Source organism: Salvia miltiorrhiza, chromosome 5, assembly GCF_028751815.1.
Source record: "Salvia miltiorrhiza cultivar Shanhuang (shh) chromosome 5, IMPLAD_Smil_shh, whole genome shotgun sequence".
NCBI lineage: Eukaryota > Viridiplantae > Streptophyta > Magnoliopsida > Lamiales > Lamiaceae > Salvia > Salvia miltiorrhiza.
Window position 1 is genome coordinate 56,031,167 of NC_080391.1, and position 18,536 is coordinate 56,049,702.

Sequence of the window (18,536 nt, forward strand, 5' to 3'; positions counted from 1 at the left end):
TTTCTTGAACCTAAATCTGTGTCTTCTTCTCCATTTTTCGGCCGCCGACGGCGACAATCGCCCCAATCCCAGCGCAGCTATCCTGTTCAGAAGGAATGAGAAGAAGTGTCTTCGCCGCAGAAGCAGCAACAGCAAGCAGTTCTTCCAAGCACCAGATTTCACATCCATGGCGCGAATGAGTGTACTTGATGGAGAAGCTGTTGAAAAATGGGTATTTTGACGAAATTGGAAACCCCCAAATCACATCCCTAGCCCTCTGTCTCCGCCGCCAGAAGCCAAAAGCCCCAGCCCTACCCCCAAAATCAGACACCCAAATCAGAGATTGTAGCTTGCAGGGACGTCGTCGGAGCCCTAACTCCCAAAATCGCCAATCGGATGAGCCCTAGTCCCCAAAATCGCGCGGTGAGGGAAAAAGGACGTCGCCACTCCTGCTATCGACGGCAGCGGCGTCGTTGGCGACCCATCTCAGTGCGGCTAGGGTCCGGGCCAAAGTCGACAGCCAGATCTCCCATGGTGATCTTCCGGTGTGTGTGTGCGTGTGTGCAACAAGAGAGACATAGGGACAGAGCAGAGGCGAGGGAGAGTGAGAGGGAGGTCAGGGGACGGGGCGGCCGCCGGAGAAGAAGAGAGAAGGGGGGGTGGGGCGCTGGGGAGAGGCCGGGTTGGTTGTGTGCGTGTGTTAGTGTGTGTGTGTGTGTTTTTAAATAAATAAGATTTAGATTTAATTAGAAAATTTTAATTAAATGAACTAATTGCACTTAACTAAACTAAAAATTTCTACTTTTAGAAAGTAGCCAACTTTAGTGGGACAAACCAAAAAGGAAATGTGACCAACTTTAATGGGACGGAGGGAGTATAAATTTGTATTCTTTATTCTTTATTATTCCATGCTTCGTTCATAATCCGTGTTATGCAATATTCTCAATCGTCTCAATTTTTAAAGCTCTCATATTGACATCGCATTTGTGAGCATCACAACCCTCCTAATTCAAAGTTTATGCACTTTGAAATGAACTATAATATTTATTTATTTACGTGGTAATTTTGTAGAGTTGGATAAATATCGAAATTCTTAAAAATCTATATATTATATTGAAATGCAATTTTTAAGCAATTTTTTTCCCACCAATTTAATGACAATTTCAGTAATTATAATTGTCTTATAAGTCAATTTACAAGAGAGAGAGAAAATGATAAATCAATCTAACAATCACACCCACAATTAAAGAGAGGACAAATGAAAGAAGAGAGAAAAGAGAAAAAAAAAAAACAATTATTGTGAAAATTTTGAATAATTATATTATAGTATTTATTTATATTCTATGTTTTTATTATTTTACACTAAATTAAAGAGTTCTTAAAGATGTCTCCAAGGGGATATTAAGCGGTGCGAACTCCTATCTGCGAACAGTGAGTTCTAGGGATCGAACTTCACTGCCCCCCTCCCCCCAAAAAAATACTAGTGCTTAAAGATGTAATAATATTCTTTTTTTAAGATGTATGCAGAATATTTTTTATGAATAAAAATTATGTACTGATACAAATATCTTATATGGACCAGAATAAGATTATTTTTCAAAAAAATATTATTACATCATTTATTTCTTAAAAATTAATTGTCATCTTTTTACTCTAGAAAAACTATTCAATATCCATATTATATTGAAAATCATAATTGTTGGGAACTTAGTGAAATATCATAATCCTTGTTTTGGTGATACCAAAATCAATAGGTTTCTTTTGTAATAGACTAGAACTGTTTGAACTCAAGTATTAGAGTTCTCTTTCTAGTTTAGTTGCTGTTCTGAAGACTGAAGAACGAAGGACTGAAGACTGAAGACTGAAGTTGCCGACTGAAGCATCAGACGAAAAATCAGTTTAGAACTGATTACTTAATGCGAGCCACGTGAAATCAGCGGACTGATACTAAAGTCAAGTATCCGTTAAACATTCTTCCTTGGACTGAACCTCCAACGTTCAAAGGAAGCCACGCACTCCAGAAGTACAGCCGCATTAAATGCAGAGATCTCAGGATCGTCCTTTCTCTACATAGGTCATTCCTCTTTGGTGATTACCTTTTTCAGAGATGTCGCATCTCCTGCTCTTCAACATAGTCGTTCTCACCAAACAAGGAACCTCGAAGATTGAAGCCTTAGCCCAAGTTCAAATTACTCTCTAACGGAAGAAATCTTGAAGACCATCTCCGCCAACGGATCTATTCAAGACGCCTCCTATAAATAGCGCTCGAGGATCACTTCAATCTTCACCGATTCAACAACATAAGCTGAAACGCTGTCAAAATTGCTACTCAACTGAAGCCCAGACTCTCCAAAGTTTGAATCGAAGAAGAGAATCCCAAAGCCAAAAATCAGTCACTGCTGATTACACATATTCTCTTAGACCTTAGGCAAACCTTGTTTATCCAAAGCCTAGGTCAAACTAACTGCTAAGAACTTGTTCTTTGTAGTTTAGTTGACAGGTTTTCAAACCTCCCTTCAACCGACAAAATTGAGTGTTTGTGTTGCTAAGGAGTTCAGAAAGGTGTTCTGTCTCCGTGAGATCCTAGTGCCCAGTGCGTGCTAGGAGTGAGAAATCCAACAAGGTGTGTAGGTACTGAAGATTAGATCTTCAGTTGTTTCGGTTGTGTGCACCCGTAAGCACACGTTCAAGTTTGCTGTGCACCCGTAAGTACGAGCATCGATTTGCAGTGCACCCGTAAGCACTTGCCCAGTGAAGTTGTTGGTCTGATCAACCGACCGTGGATGTAGGAAGTGTTTTCCGAACCACGTAAAAATCTATGTGTCATTTACAGCTTTCAATATTTACTTTCTTACTTGTGTTCTTCCCTTCGTAAACTGAAAACTGATTAATTGCAAAGAGTAACCTAAAGACTAACAACGTGCTTAACTCACAGGCTTTTACGAAATAAAAGTTTTTCGCTGCGTGTGTTATCAGTTTAACTGATCTATCTTCTGATAGTCAGTAAGATTCATAACATCTCTTTTTATCAAACTCGACCGAAGCCTTTTGTGTATCAATTACGGTCTTTTGACTTAACTGATAACTCCTTACTGAAGAGTATTCAGTATCAGTCGTCAACCCTATTTTGGTCAAAATTCTTTTCAATAAAACATGTTGTGTGAGTTTGTGTTTGACGCTTCGTTTTGACTCTGTTTAAAGTCAAAAATAGCCTATATGTGTATTCCCCCCATACACCTATTCGAGACCCTCCAGACCTAACAATAATAAAATCTATAATTTGGTGTAAATTTAATAAAAAAATATATTGAGAACAAATAAGGTATAATATTTATGAATAAACCTTTTTTCTCTCCTCTTCATAACTCCTTAATGTTGAAATCTATTATTTTCGCTTTGATTGATTTAAATAATAATTTTGTTTTATTTTATATATTTTGTTAGCAATTAATATTTGTGATTTTGTATACATATATTTTTTTAATTATAATAATTTTAGTGCTATTAAGGATAAATAAATTATATTTATTCACTTTAGATTTCTTTAATTTTAAATGCACGTTGCTATATCAAATGTGATCGCTGCTAATTAAAATTAAATTATGTTATTTGTATGGATGATAGAAATAATGGTAGCAATATTATAACGGGTATTGTAAATAATAAAATATTCATAAATATATGATATTATGCCTTTTATGTTAAATTAATAAGGATTAATTGCATCAAAATACCTGACTTTATTCCAAAATTTGGCTTTTTGACAAACTTTTTAACTGTAGCAAAAATTTAAATGAGCTTTCAATTAATAGCAATGTCCGTCCAGAGTAATTTTCCGGCCAAACTAAATTTGAGTTGGCAGCCAGAATGTCAACTCAAATTTAAAAATGTCAAATCACACCCCCTCCTCCTCCCACGTCACCCTTTATCACTCTCTCTCATCCCACATCCCCCTTCCCCCCATCTCCCCATCTCCCCGTCGGCTCTCTCTCTCTTTCCTCAGAAAACATCGGTCATCTTCCCCCTGCACAGAACCCTCCCCCTTCTCCACCCCGGCGCTGCCGCGTCTTCTTTGGCCGACGAACCCTCCTCCAACGCGGGTGGTTGTCACGGACTTCCTGGGACTGCCGCGACGGGGTTGAAGGTATTTGGGGTGCGGCCCCTCTGCAAACCCTAACTAAGCGCCGCCCCTCTGCGAACCCTAACCAAGCGTCGCTCCCTATTTTGGCTCCTCCGAGCGGCGGTAGCATTCTCCCACGCCACCCCTCGCTGCCATGATGTATTTGAGCGTTGGGGGAGGCGGCGACGGGAAAAACCCTACTCGCCGCGAACCACCCCTGAAACCTCGATTTTCCTTGAAATCCTCGTCGGAAAAAAGGTTGATGATGATAATATCTCTGAGGCCACCCCTGAAATCCCCAATTTTCCTTGATTTAGGAGCGTTTTTTTTAAGTTTTTTCTAGAATTTGAAGTTTTTATTCATTCTTCAATTTCTGATTTGGGGGCAGCGGGTTGTTGGATATCTTGGCGGTGGACGGAGGAAGTCCGGCGAGTTGTTGAGAATTTGGGGGCGGCGGCCGTTGCTGTGGAAGGTTCGCCGGCTAGAGAAGACGCGGCGGCGCCGGGTTGGGGGGGGATGGGGGAAGAGAGAAAGAGAGGTGACGTGGGAGGGGGAGGGGGAGGGGGTGTGATTTGGCATTTCTGATGCCACATTGGCATTCCGGCTGCCAACTCAGATATAGTTTGGCCGAAAAATTACTCCGGACGGACATTGCTATCAATTGAAAGCTCGTTTAAATTTTTGCTACAATTAAAAAGTTTGTCAAAAAACTAAATTTTGGAATAAGGTCAGATATTTTGATGCAATTAACCCAATTAATAATAATTTTAGTTTTTTTTTTTACTTTTTTGTTTAATATTTGTATTTATTTATAAAAAATGTAACTGTATTTCTATGTATATATTTAATTTTGTGTTTTTAATGGAAAATAAGTAGATATCACATTTTTGTTTTACGTAGTTTTTAATTATAATAGTTTAGAATGTAACAAAGGTAGAGGAAGATATATTGGTTTATTTTAAGACACTTTTTTAGAAATATTTTTTTGTATTAATTTAAACGTGACTTTTTATTAATTTATTATGATGTGTAATACTCTATAATAATGTGTAATGATAATTTTCATTAAATCATTTTCAATTGTTTAACAATTATAATTATCATGACGCTTATTTACGTTTTCAAATTTAGGTTTTTATTGACTAATTGATGTGGATTGATTTTTTATTTTAAAACATATTTTGTATTTGTTTATATTTTAATTATATTTAATATTTATATTTATTTATTTAAATATGTCATTTAATTTCTATGCTTGTCATTCTTCGTACGGGCGGTCGTATTAGTAGGTTATGAAATACAAATCTATAAAAAGTCAATTAAAAGTTCTACAAACTCTTTTTAGACTAATAGAAAATCTGAAAGAAAAAATATCTAAATATTTTGGTGGAAATTTTAAATAGATAATAATGATCATTAGATAAAAAAAAATAAAAAAAAGTTTTTTTAAGATCTTGGTCATTCATTTGATACACCTCCAATTATAAGATGAATTCATCTTTATTTTAACATTACTATATTGATTATAACTATTTGATATAATACAAAAATCCATTCACAATATAAAAATTCATTAATTTAGCTTTTTGTTGATTAATTATTTTAGTAGAATATACTCAATTTTATATTTAATGTTACATCGATAAATCTTATTCTTAATTTTATTTTGTTAACAATTTCGATAACATAAACAAGTAGGTTGTGGACATACGTACTTGTCCTTCCATTTCGATGAAATAGTGGCCACAATGATTGAATAAACATTGGGGCGAATTCTTCCAACCATTCAATATGTTGAAAGTGTCGCATTATCAACGGATTGGTGGAAACTGGCGCTGGGGTGATTGATAAGGATATGCTTGAATTAATCGTCTTCTCTCATGGTCAAGTACTCGGAAAAGGATGAGTCTGTGGAGAAGGACATGTTTGGTTTCACCTTTTCCCATGTTAAAGTTGTTGCATATGAATGCCGACTTCTCAAAATTCGATTAAATAGCCGGTCTTCTTGAGAGATATTTAGTCTTCATCGAAGAAAAAGGAGATAATCAACCGAATGCTACAGCTTTTTTGTTGGCTGGTTTCGTGGGTTTTCTTTGTTTCATGAGTACCTTCTCCTTTTAATTTCGTGAGATTTCCATTTTGTTTCAAAAAAAAATTAAAAAAAATATACAAGTAGGTTGTCTAAACGAATAGCGGGTATTGGATAACCCGATAATCGAACCGAATCATTGGGGTTGGGTTATCCCATAGCCGATTTTTTTTTTTGTTATTGTATTGGTTTCGATTATTAGATTTTCAAAAATTTCGGGTATCGGTTAACCTGATAACCGAATAACTGATTTTTATTTAATTAATAATTATATACATATATATATATATAAATTATAATTATTATTAATTTTTTAAAAAAATCGATAGTTAGTCAAAACAAAATTATGTTGTATAAAATGAACAAGAATGAATTACGTTTCAGTTGGATGTAAAATATCAAATAATCTACATGAAGAAACTAATGTGTCTGGCCAATATTTGTCTCCTAGAGTCCTTCAAGATTCAAGATGAGGCGAATTATTAGCTTTCTTTGGCATAGTGTGGGTTATGTTTGTCTTTGGGTATCTCAATGTGTTTCTTCTTATTTGAACATATATACTCTAATTAACACTTGTTGCTGCATGTAAAAAGCATGTTTTCTCATTTGGTATTATTCATAATTGCCTCATGTTTTTCATTTCTATTTTTTTTATTGTTGAAATCATGTATACAAGTATGATGGAAATTTAACTTGTAACTATTTAGCAATGATTTTTATTGCCCCTTCTTCTATAATGTGGATTAACTAAGATAGGAACCCTTCAATCTGCATGAGTAAAAGTTGTAAAGGTTTTCAGTTATTGGAGATGTCTTCTGCTACGTACAAAAAAAAAAAAAACAAACAAAACAAAAAACTAAGATAAAGTATTAATAAGAAGTTGTTAAGGCTTTTAGTTTGATATAATTTCTACAATTTGAGCTAGTTTTGCTTGATTCGTATATTCTATTGAAAGAGTGAGATTGGAGAAATCTTCTTCTTGAGGATAAAAATATTAGATCATATATCTTATCAATCATGCAAAGTTTGGTTTGGTGGATGGGATAGATAGGGCTGACAAGATTGATAGAATCGGAGGAGTGATTAAATAATATATCCACCCAACTTTGAGATGATAAATAATCATTTAATTAGTTGATTAGATGCGAGCCAAAATATCAATCACGGACCAATCATACAAACCAAACACTTGATTAAGATGAATTATTTTATCAATCAATCACTCAAACCAAACACCTACTAGAGTTTGCTTCTTTTCACTTCTTTTATTTCCACATAGTAATTTGAAAGGGCGTGAATTATTCCTACTCGGAATAATTTTTGCCCATGTCGACGTATTAGCAATGCAACATCTCAAAAAGAAAAAGAAAAAGAAAAAAAAAATAAAGAACACGATATATGCATAAATAAAAAAGTGAATAATAAAATACAAAACACAAGATAAATCTCAAAGAGCAATAAATCAATCTCAAACCCTCCTCCCCATCATAGCCATGAAAGAAACTATCACGGCCAATATTGCCATCGGCGTCGACGGCGAAGAACCAAAGGTGGCGGCGCTAGGCGGCGCAGGCGCATGCGGCGCCATCGGAGCCATGCCGGGGCCCATCGCGTGGTCGTGGCCGTCGTGGCCGGAGGCGACAAAAGCAAGAACGACGATCAAGTAAGCCAAACATGCTATGAATCGGAAAGCCATAGAAATTAATATGATCCTATCCTCACTTCTTGAATATTTCTTGCCTTGGGACAAAAGTGTTGCATTGAAATCTATTTATTTGCAGATTTTGCTATTAAATTAATAAACGTACTACCCAAATATCAAGTTGTACCTTGTACTATTCAACCACGTCCCGTTTACTTTAGTTTTTTTTTTTTTCCCACAAATAATGTATTAAGTCAAAGGAGGCTCTTGATGCAAAATTATGGCCATTTTTCGGAATTTTGTATAGTTGAAATCTTTTTTATTTTATTTTATTATTATATATATATATAGGTATATATATATATATACTGAATATGTCCTTTCTTTAAATACTTTTGTAAAGAGTGTATATGTGAACATACAATGTACAATTTTCGATTTATATTTCATTATATAAATTTAAATTATATGTGTAATAATTGTGTTACCGTAAATAATTATTTAATTTTAATTATTTGTTTGATGAGGTTTGAGATGAGATTGGGTGGTAGAGGAGTTGACTTATTTATTTAATCGCCGTGGAATATGATCGTGGGAGCCTGATAGAATATAAACAAGAGATTTAAATACAAAAAACACAAAGACTAAAAGGAACTTTTATATTTTACTCTTGGATAGTATTTTATTTTCATATTATTTTTTTAATATATGTAGAATATATAAGTTTGTAGGGCAGGGCTCCGGTATAAACACTTCTCAACATATAAAATATAAACTAGTTGAAATGCATGAATTCTATGTTGAACAAATATGAATTCATTGTGTGACTGTATGAATTGTGAAAAATAACTTTTTTGCTACCTATAAGATTCGAACTCGGGACCCAGATTTAATCCATTTTTTCAGCTGTAAACTACACGTCAATTTAGTTTAGGGTTATTAAGTAATTTTACATTTCAAGATTCAATTACTCCAAGATGTAAGGGATCACAATATTTAATACTGATATTATTTCCATTATTAAATCCAATATATTAACATTTATTTAAACAAATTAAATCCAATACATTAACATTCATTTACGTGCCATAATAAAATAATTTTATTGATTCATTAACATTTATATTATTAATTACGAATTTGTAAATTGGAACTATCAATTCACATATCATTATTGTTAATTAGTTCACCACATATTTATTATTCATCCACTGTTGTAACATGGGTTTTTCCATGTTTGAATCTAAATTGTGATGATGCCGTGTATGAATTACACATTAATATGCATTAGTTATTCATTAGACGTGAATTAATGTGTATGAATTATTAAGTCCAAAATAAATAAATAAATAAATAAATAAGTCAGTTCTTCAACTTATGTACGAATTTTGCATTAACAATGAATGAATTATTGGATTATGAATTAATTAAAATGCAACTTTGTACGAATTTTGCATTATCAATGTATGAATTATTGGATTATAAATTAATTACCTAATATGCAACACTGTATGAATTATTCATATAGTTTCAACATTAAATTCATACTCATCCATTACAATATGAAGTTAGTATAAACATGTGAATTATTTATATCTAATGCTAGTTCATACAGTATAATCACATAATTCAATCAAATTTGATCTTAATTCTACAATTAAACAGCGCACCAATCAAAACAGATTAATTGGATATATGGAAGATCGCAAGCCATTACCAATTTTACCCTTGAACATATTAATATCTGCATTTGAAGAAGGAATACAACGAACTAAAGTGGCAATTGACTTTTTAATCATAACCGTTTTCTGTATAGCTCCTCCCTATATATATATATAAAATATTTCAAATTATTAAAATAAATATAATCTACATATTTATTTCTTTTAAACGGACCATAAATGAGATTGAACAAGTCTACTAATGTTCTAGTCGTATCCTTTGGGCATGGTGCATGCCTTTGCAAGTTCACATTTGTTCGTATTTCCATTCCTTAAAATACGATAATAAAATAGTCTGAACAAAACTGGGTAACCACTTAAACACACAGAAAACAAAATCAAAATTCACTATTTCCAGCACGAAAATTCCAAAAAGCCTATACAAATTTACAGAAAGATTCAACAAAAAATCACAAGTTCCAAATTTCAGTAGGTGTCAATGTTACCTGCAAATTCCGTAGCTAAAAAGAATGTAGCACAATATACATACATAAATATATATATATGAACACCTTAATTTAGAGCTACCAGAATCATACCGGTTCTCGACTAAAACTTCATCGGCCTGAGAATCTACCGCGCCCAACTACTAGTCGAAATCCTCCTGAATTTCTCCTTCTGCAGTCGCATATAGATATAGATGAATTGATATATACAGATTTGGTGATCAAATAGTCATAAGGAGAAGCCCTAACCGGCAAGTTGGGCGCCTATGTTAGCCTGAGCATCAGCCTCGGAATTCAAGTCCTTCCACATGATAACATAGTCAAAATCAGCCTCGGATAAATCAAGAGAGGCACATGAAATCTTAGGTTAAGCCGGGCGCAAGCTTACCCTGAGGACATGCACAATTTGGAACGAACGGAATCTATCCACCAATTCCTTTGCCTCCTTGTACAGATTCAAGAGGTTTTCGCTTTTAACCTTCCATAGACCCTGAATCTGCAACGGTGTTGTTGTTCAAGAAAGTATAATTTTGTTTGAAATGGATAGATGCCAAGAAATGTACCTGCATGCACACGAGTTTGGAGTCACCTTGAACTCGAATATTTGTAAAACCTTTATCAGCTGCGTATCTCAGTCCTAATATAACACCCCGGTATTCAGCAAAATTACAGGTTGCTATCCCTATACCTTCGGACAATCTACAAATCTGAAATTGTATAGCATATTAGATTCCAGATATTCATGTTACGACAGTAGGAAAGAATAACTAATATAGGCTTGCTCACCACACTTCCATCATCATATCGGAGTATAGCTCCAGCACCAGCTTGTCCGGGATTTCCCTTTGAAGCACCATCAAACTCAAGAGTGCAGGTTCGCTCCTTGGATTTGGAAAGAGTCACAGTTCGAGAGGAAATAATCTCCTACGTGCAATTTTGCACTAGTGTGTGAGAGTCCAAAAAAGGAAATACTAGGAAATCTACCCTCATCCTCATCCAATTTTTGTGCATACTAAACCTCACTCTGAAGCATCAAGAAACGATCTCCTGTGAAAAACTTTATTCAACTGAAATGAAAGAGACGACACTCACGATTATCTTACCCCATAATTTGAATGTGAATCTTTGTCCAACTTCTTTTTTGCTGGCTGGCAAGGCGCTTCACCTTCTCTAGAAGAAGGCTGTCATCAAAGATAAATTTCATCACTAATCTAGCATGAAAAATGCTAAATTATGAAACAAAATCACTCACAGTCATGTCCTATAAAGACCATCTTAAGATCCAAAACAAGGGAACAATTAGCCTATATTTCTAACCTAAAACCAATATATACAGAAAGGTGCAGTATACGAAAATATAACCTGAAAAGGGCATGCCACAAGAGTTCCAAACAGATCATCAGTGAGATCCGAAGCTCGGATAGAGTACAGAGCATTTTTTAGACCATGAATTCGGAGATAGTTCTCTGTATCCTTAGGCATGGAACAGCCTTTATACACACTGACTGGAGGGTCACAAATCTGCCAGGATAAAAAAAACAACAGTCAAGTAACACGATTAACCAATACCATTACAAATTACAAGCCCGATGCACCAATCAAGATAACATAATCAATAACAAAATGTTAGTGTTGACTTAGTTATTTTGTCATTTCGAAAGGGGGTCGGTCAGACAATGCAAACAAGATCACATATCAAAACTAGAAACAAGTGGCTACCGAGGTTCCAGCTTGAGCCTGACAATCGCTCAAGCTTCTGTAAACACCAACAAGGTCACCTTTACGGACAACAAAAAACTCTTCCTTGTCCATCACAAGTTGTTTAGGATCACCTTTTCGACGAGAGCTAGCTCCACCAGGTTTTTTTGAAGCGTAGCACCGAACTCGACTTCTTGTCAAAAGAAATCCCAAGCTCACTGTCCTAACACCCGAAATTCGGAAGCTTGCTTTCCATGAAGGATCGAGAAATACGCAAGAATGGCTATGCAAAACATGATTGCCAGCCCTTGATAGTATTGTTGAGCAACGCGCATGAAACAAACTGATCATTACAGAGTTAATATCCTCCCTATTTTCAAGCAAATCTGAATTGACAAAAATCGATACAATAATCAACAAAACAGATGTATATCTATATACATACTCTCACCAACAGAGAAAAAACACACACACACACAAACATAAAACTGAGTCATTCATGAAAAAACACAATGCACCTAAAAATGCACAACCGTTCAAGTAAAATGCAGAAGAAATGGTTAAATTGCACAGAACAAACGCATTCAGCAATATAGGAAGTTTGCAGATTATGTTCAATTCCACAATTCCATAGACGTAAACAATCGAATTAAAATTCAATCAATCCATTAATAGCATCCACACTCCAATCAGCTGAGCTGGATAAGAGTGAAAACGTAAACGCATTCATCAGAGGAACTCAATTCACAGAGAGGAATGATAAATTAAATCCATAAATTAACACTAAACCTCCACCACCTGCAAAACCCTTCCTCCAACTGTTAGCTGATTAGCTCTCCTCCCTCTCTCTCTCACTCTCTCTCTCTCTAGATATTTTTTTAAAATTCATTTTAGGGCTTTGTTTTGGATTTTGAGATGGGGCCTTTGGGGTTATATTTAGCCCAACTATGAAATTAATGAAAGCGGATAGTTTGGAATGGGCCTTAACTCGAGCCCACTTATAAAGAGGCTATACTTTTTATACGATTAATGCATAATTAACGTCACATGATTTAAACCCTCGACTTATCAACTAAATTGTGTTTCGTAGGGTTAATATTAGGGAATTTCAAATATACAACCTACCTTTTTTCAGATAGGTGTATTTGAGTAGTATCAAATTTTATCATGCATGCATTTTAAATTTGTCTATAGAAAAAAGTGAAACTATTAACAATAAGTCTTTATCTTTTTTTTTTTTTTTGACGTGTTTCTATGTGTTAAAAGTGGAATTGTCATCTCAATAAGACAAAGGTCATTATCAATTTTTTATAACGCAAGAAATATTTTAAACTTAGGTCAACATTCTTTACTATATATACATCACTCACAACTATATTTAGTTAGGTATTAAACAGTCTCAACATTTTCATTTTTATTTCATTTTCTACTGCAGATTATTGACTCGTCGCTTTGGAAAGTTCAGTTTTCGTTGACTCGGAAACTATTTTGATCCTACCTTTTTGTGTGTGAAAATTACAATTAATTAAGGAAAATAATGGGTCCTTGTAGGCCATCGGCCCATCGCTTCTGAAATATATTTAACAATGTTAATTAATTCTAATTTTTTTTTTCTTTTTGAAAGTCAATTCTGTTTTTTTTCTTTAAGAAAGCTTTTTTTTGTGGTGAATATAGATATCGAAATTAGAATATACTTTATAAGAATATTTGCATATTAATGTTGCATCAATTAATATTATTTTCAAAATTTTATGGATGCATTTATTTTAGAGGAATTTTTATGGATGCATTAATGTTGGCATTTTGGCTCTAACCAACAAAAAAAAAATCGAGATAAATTGAAGATTTCATTGACACCTTCTGCATGAGGTTGAGAGTTAAAACAACGTTGTGTTGTGCCAAAACAGAAAATCAAGACTGCAATTTTGTTTTCGTCTTATTTGGTTATTGTTCAACAATATATTATAATCTTATTCAAAGAGGAAAAAACATATATGTATGTATATGAATTTTGAGTCAGCTAACTGTATTGTCGAAAAGATTTAGGTTGTCTATATATGTAAATTTTGGAAGATACACATGATCACATCTTGTTAAAAATATGAACAAAAATATTGTTGTGAGTGGAATTTGAGGATCCTATTGCTACAAATGGAAGTGACAAACATATTGTGTACAGACCAAACCAGAAAAAGTGACGACGATATTGTGAACGAAAGAGTAGTAAAAAGATTTCCACTTCTTGTATAGCTGCAGAACAACAGAATCAGTTGCAAAAGGAAAACTAAAGTTACTGCAATGTTCAGAGACATTCCTCGATTTTCAAGAAGAGCTTCAATAAACACCATGACCCCCAGAAGGCTTCTTCTAATCTCTCACTTTACAGGAAACCTCTCAAAACATCAAAGCTAGAACTCACCTGCTTGAAAGTTGCTGTTTGATATAGAGGCGTGCTTAAAGCCTCATAAGGATCAAAGGCATTGGAAAAATTCATCAACACCGTTGAAACACTTGCCTCCACTTGGCGACTTGCTTGTACTATACGATCTCTTCTTCTGTCACAAGTTTATTACATTACAATTGTGCAAACTTTAACATAAAATGCAATTCTTTACGATCGTTTTAAAATTCACACGGTAATGCTTTTCTTTACATGATCATGTTCCAAGAACCACAACATGATTGTGACACAATTAGCACAATCACAAATGACAAGATTGTGTTTATTAATTTATTATTACCATAAAGATCATATGTAATTCACATAATGATGTTATACATTACATAAATTTGTCTCAAAATGACCAACATAATGTTTTTCTTATTGTTCCGGAAATCACGAGCTTATTCTACTAAAGATAATGTGACATAATCAAGTCAATATTGAACCTTGACATTCTAAATAAAATACACGGTTCTGAAGAATATCACCAAACATAAAAGTTTGTAGGTTGTGTTGTTAGCCTTTTTAAAAAAATTGACAAAATTTTCATTTTTGTTGAAGATTGATTCTTCAAGACTTGTACATGCTTTAATATACTTGGGTTTCTTTGGATTTTAAAGTTGCATCAAACCAAGAAACTTACATATATAAAGAAATTAAAGGAGAAAAAATAGGAGGGGAGGACAACTTGCGAGAAAAAAAAAAAAAACAATGGGGCAATTTAAAATTGATAAAAAAGACTTTTTCAAATAAGGAAAAAACAAGCCAGTAAAAAAAACACCAAAAGTGAAAAACAAAGCAAATTGTGAAGCAATAGCAGACAAGACAAGAGAAGGGAAATCAAATGAGTTTCAAATGTGGCCACTTTGAGTCATCTTCATCTTCCTTTATTTTCTCTTCCTCTATATGTGCTCTATAAGACTGACCAAATCATCATATGAGACGATACGAAGTTGGAGGTCGTAGTTTTCGTATTCGGATTGCTGCTCCTCTTGAATCTATTTCGCTGAGGTCTCTGCAGAAGGGCTGCAATATGCTAAGTGGATTAATTGGAGGATTGGGATTTCTCCAATGCCGGCGGGGATTTCCTCTAGCTTCTCACACCATTGTATAAATAGATGATACGAAGTTGGAGTTGGTAGTTCTCGTATTCAAATTGCTGCTCCTCCTGAATCTGTTTCGCTGAGGCCACCACAGAATCACCACACTCTACCAACTGGATTGATTGGAGGGTTGGGATTTCTCCAATGCCGGCAGGGATTTCCTCTAGCTTCCTACAATATTCTATAAAGAGATGGCGGAGTCTAGGGAAGTTGGTTTCATCAGCTCTCCAACGCACCAGATCTAAATAATCGAGATGTAGAATCTGCAATGAGCTGAATTCATCTCCTTCTGCTATTTCCCACTCTCCATTTGCTTCTTCTTCTTCTTCTTCTTCTTCTTCTTCTTCTTCTTCTTCTTCTTCTGTCTCATTGCTTTTGAAGGTACAACTGTATATCTTGAGCACTTCCAGATTCGGTAGTGCACACAGAGCCGTCGTCGCTGCCGGAGTTATTACACAAAAAGCCATACTTAATTCTCTAAGAGTAGATGGAAATTTGAGTCCGTGCAGATATTGATCCCCTGATGAACTCCAGCTTAATGTTTGGAGTTTGTGAAGATGACTCAGATCAACTACTTCACTCACCCATGATGAACCTTCAACCTCATACTCGATTTCCAAGCTTTTTATATTTGGAATGCTTTCCAAGAAACCCCTTCTAATCACTAACGGAGTTAGTTTCACATTCCGTATCGTCTGCAGCTTCTTCAGAACAATTTTTTTCATGTAATCATCTTCTATCCTGAGATCTTCACGCAATATGATGAGATGTCTTAACTCAGACATCTCCCACAACTCAGCAGGGCAACAGCTATGGTAGGGTAGCTTAGCAATCAAGGTTTGCAAATTACACAATCTAGATATTCCACTTCTTGGCAATGACTCGCAATGGATAGATAAGTAGCGTAAGTTCACAAGTTGTAATATTTCTTCCGGGAACTCAATATCATCATACTCATTCATTTCCAATAAATCCAACACCCTAAGCAAGCTTAATGTGGAAACCATGGGAAGAACATTCCTATCCAACTCGACAAATAGTAGAAATGATCGAACAAGTGACATCTCTGATGAAGAAGCATACTCATCATCTTCCATTCCATATGATGTGTGAATACTCACACGACGCAGCTGGTTAGAGAATGTGAGCTCGGTGGACTTCTTGACATGTAGAAACTTCTCATCGTCAGCTTTCCTAATGCATAAATCTCTCAAAAGATCATGCATGATGTACCTCTTTGCTTCTCCAAACAAATAATAACTTGTAATAACTGAAACTAGATTCCTTTCTACAAGTGACTTTAAATAATCCTCTGCCTCTTCCTCCAAACTTTTATCTCCATTCGATTTCACAAATCCTTCTGCTACCCACATCCTTTTGAGTCTTGAGGCCTTTATCTGATAATCTTCGGGGAATGCTGCCATATAGAGGAAACATGGTTTCAAGTGAAGCGGCAAATGGTTATAACTTAATGATAGTATATTGGAGAATTGCTTGTCTGATTCACCAATTGCAGCTCTTACGTCGTTCCCAATATTCTCCCAAACACCTTTCAATCTTTCCACCTTTGACAACAGCCCTCCAATCACATTGATAGCTAGAGGAAGCCCACCGCAATCACTAGCAATCTTCTCTCCGATCCCTTGTAATTCATGAGGGCATTCCTCTTCTCCAAACACAATTTGGCTAAGAAGATCCCAACTTTTAGACTCGCTCAGCAACTGCACCTTATGATGCAGACTCTTGGAGTCTGCATATTTGGCGACATCTGATTCCCTAGTGGTGATCACAATCCGACTCCCGTTATTGTAGTCCGGGAAGTAACTCCTTATCTCATCCCAGAATTTGGTGCTCCAAATATCATCTAATACAACCATGTATCTTCTACCATACAAGCTCCTATACAAAATATCTTTTAACTCACCATCTCTCTTTCCATTATGTTTGTCACATTCTTCTTTTCCAATTATGCACTGAATAAGGCTTAGTAGAATTGACCTCATATTGTAATCTTGTGAAATTGTGGTCCAAGCACGATGGCTAAAGTGGTCAAGAATGAGTGAATCTTGATAAAGTGTTCGAGCAAGAGTGGTTTTACCTATACCACCCATACCCACGATGGGCAGGATCTCCAGCTTGGTCTGATTCCCGGTCAGCCGATCCTTCAGCTGCATCAGATCTTCATCAACTCCCACCACTACGCTCTTCGAACTCGAGAAAGAAGCTCCACTCACTGAGCTGCCAGTCGGCTTCTTGTTTCTCTCCACCTCCACAACTTGTTCGATCACAGAATCAAGTTTTTGTGTCAGTAGCAGCACATCTGGTGTCAGCACATCTGGTGTCGTGTCTTCTTCTTCTTCTTCTTCTTCTTCTTCTTCTTCTTCTTCTTCTTCTTCTTCTTCTTCTTCTTCTTCTGGCATCGAAAACAGTCGTTCAAGCATGTAAGATTCATTTGCTACGTGGCAGTCCAAATGCATCGAGAAAATTCGTTTAACCATGTGAGATTCAACGATATCTTCTGCTTCATTTGCTACGTCTCTGATTTGGCACTCCAAGCTTGGTATTTTGGTGAGGATTGGAGTTTTTTGGAGAATCTGTTGCTGCAGGTAAGAAGCTTTTTGGAGGAGGGATTGGAGTTGTGGTTTCTCAGGTCCAAGAATCCAGTGTGTTTGTTGGGGATCAAGAATCCCTTGGAGGATGGTGATGAGGGATTGAAGATTGTAAGCCATTTTTCAGATCTCTTCTCACTCCAAAAATAAACAAAACAAAACAAAAGGAAAGGAAAGCTTGTAATTAACAATCACAAGATCGAATAATTAGCATCAAGATCGATGTTGAGAAATGGAGCTTAAAAGTAGTGATGATCATATCAATTTAGTCAACTTTGGGGTGGATATCATATCAATGTAATTGTTTCTTACATGTAGTCGCTTTATTCTCTATGATTGTATTCGACTCCTAATTAATTAACTAAGACTCCACTAACTACCCACTACCAAAGAACCAATTATTGCATAAAACACTATTGACTTTTTAATATTCACTACCTTTTGGATTAAAAATTTGAGATTTTTATTAACCTTATGTAGTGGGTTTAACTTTTTAAATTTTGAATGTCTTAATAATTACTAGTATAGTATACTCTGGTCCACGGAACTTATGAGCTGTTTATGTGGGCAAACCATGTGATTTTTCTATCATTCAATTTTATCAGTGTGTAAAATGTACATTTATTTCCATAAATTATTACTATCAATTAGTTGGTCGTGCATTAGGATTGGCGAATGCATAAGGG

The 18,536-nt window shown here is 35.3% G+C and overlaps 2 protein-coding genes across 10 annotated transcripts; both read right to left on the bottom strand.

Annotated features, from left to right (window-relative positions):
• Positions 1-9,879: 9,879 nt before the first annotated feature.
• On the bottom strand, positions 9,880-12,602 carry LOC131025266 (uncharacterized). Of its 9 annotated transcripts, none has more exons than XR_009102120.1 (10): positions 12,494-12,602; positions 11,717-12,081; positions 11,360-11,518; positions 11,101-11,178; positions 10,784-10,921; positions 10,561-10,704; positions 10,386-10,493; positions 10,247-10,298; positions 10,091-10,169; positions 9,880-9,997 (listed from the first exon to the last, which is right to left on the bottom strand). XR_009102120.1 is itself a non-coding variant. In XM_057954954.1 (10 exons), exons 3-10 carry the CDS (start codon positions 12,044-12,046, stop codon positions 10,141-10,143), a joined length of 1,038 nt encoding a protein of 345 aa, XP_057810937.1. In that variant the 5' UTR covers positions 12,047-12,081; positions 12,214-12,393; positions 12,494-12,547; the 3' UTR covers positions 9,880-10,140. The 9 variants fall into 9 exon arrangements, 7 of the variants coding, with proteins under 7 accessions (XP_057810937.1, XP_057810941.1, XP_057810935.1 ...); XR_009102119.1 differs by having other exon boundaries at positions 11,717-12,393; positions 12,494-12,543; XM_057954954.1 differs by adding an exon at positions 12,214-12,393 and having other exon boundaries at positions 9,880-10,169; positions 12,494-12,547.
• Positions 12,603-15,607: 3,005 nt separating this feature from the next.
• Positions 15,608-17,970, bottom strand: LOC131026160 (late blight resistance protein R1-A-like). The gene is made up of 3 exons (XM_057955928.1): positions 17,737-17,970; positions 15,826-17,508; positions 15,608-15,718 (listed from the first exon to the last, which is right to left on the bottom strand). Exons 1-3 carry the CDS (start codon positions 17,968-17,970, stop codon positions 15,608-15,610), a joined length of 2,028 nt encoding a protein of 675 aa, XP_057811911.1.
• Positions 17,971-18,536: the final 566 nt, after the last annotated feature.

What these genes read in the sequence shown, in the direction of transcription:
- LOC131025266 (XM_057954952.1), bottom strand. Translation starts at nt 12,046, where the DNA reads ATGATCAGTTTGTTTCATGCGCGTTGCTCAACAATACTATCAAGGGCT. An exon ending in AGGCTCAAGCTGGAACCTCG is followed by an intron (nt 11,519 to 11,716) that starts GTAGCCACTTGT and finishes TTATCCTGGCAG; the next exon opens with ATTTGTGACCCTCCAGTCAG. An exon ending in TTGTGGCATGCCCTTTTCAG is followed by an intron (nt 11,179 to 11,359) that starts GTTATATTTTCG and finishes CTTTGATGACAG; the next exon opens with CCTTCTTCTAGAGAAGGTGA.
- LOC131026160 (XM_057955928.1), bottom strand. Translation starts at nt 17,970, where the DNA reads ATGGCTTACAATCTTCAATCCCTCATCACCATCCTCCAAGGGATTCTT. An exon ending in ATATCGTTGAATCTCACATG is followed by an intron (nt 17,509 to 17,736) that starts GTTAAACGAATT and finishes CAAGTTGTGGAG; the next exon opens with GTGGAGAGAAACAAGAAGCC. An exon ending in AGGTTGAAGGTTCATCATGG is followed by an intron (nt 15,719 to 15,825) that starts GTGAGTGAAGTA and finishes ATCTACTCTTAG; the next exon opens with AGAATTAAGTATGGCTTTTT.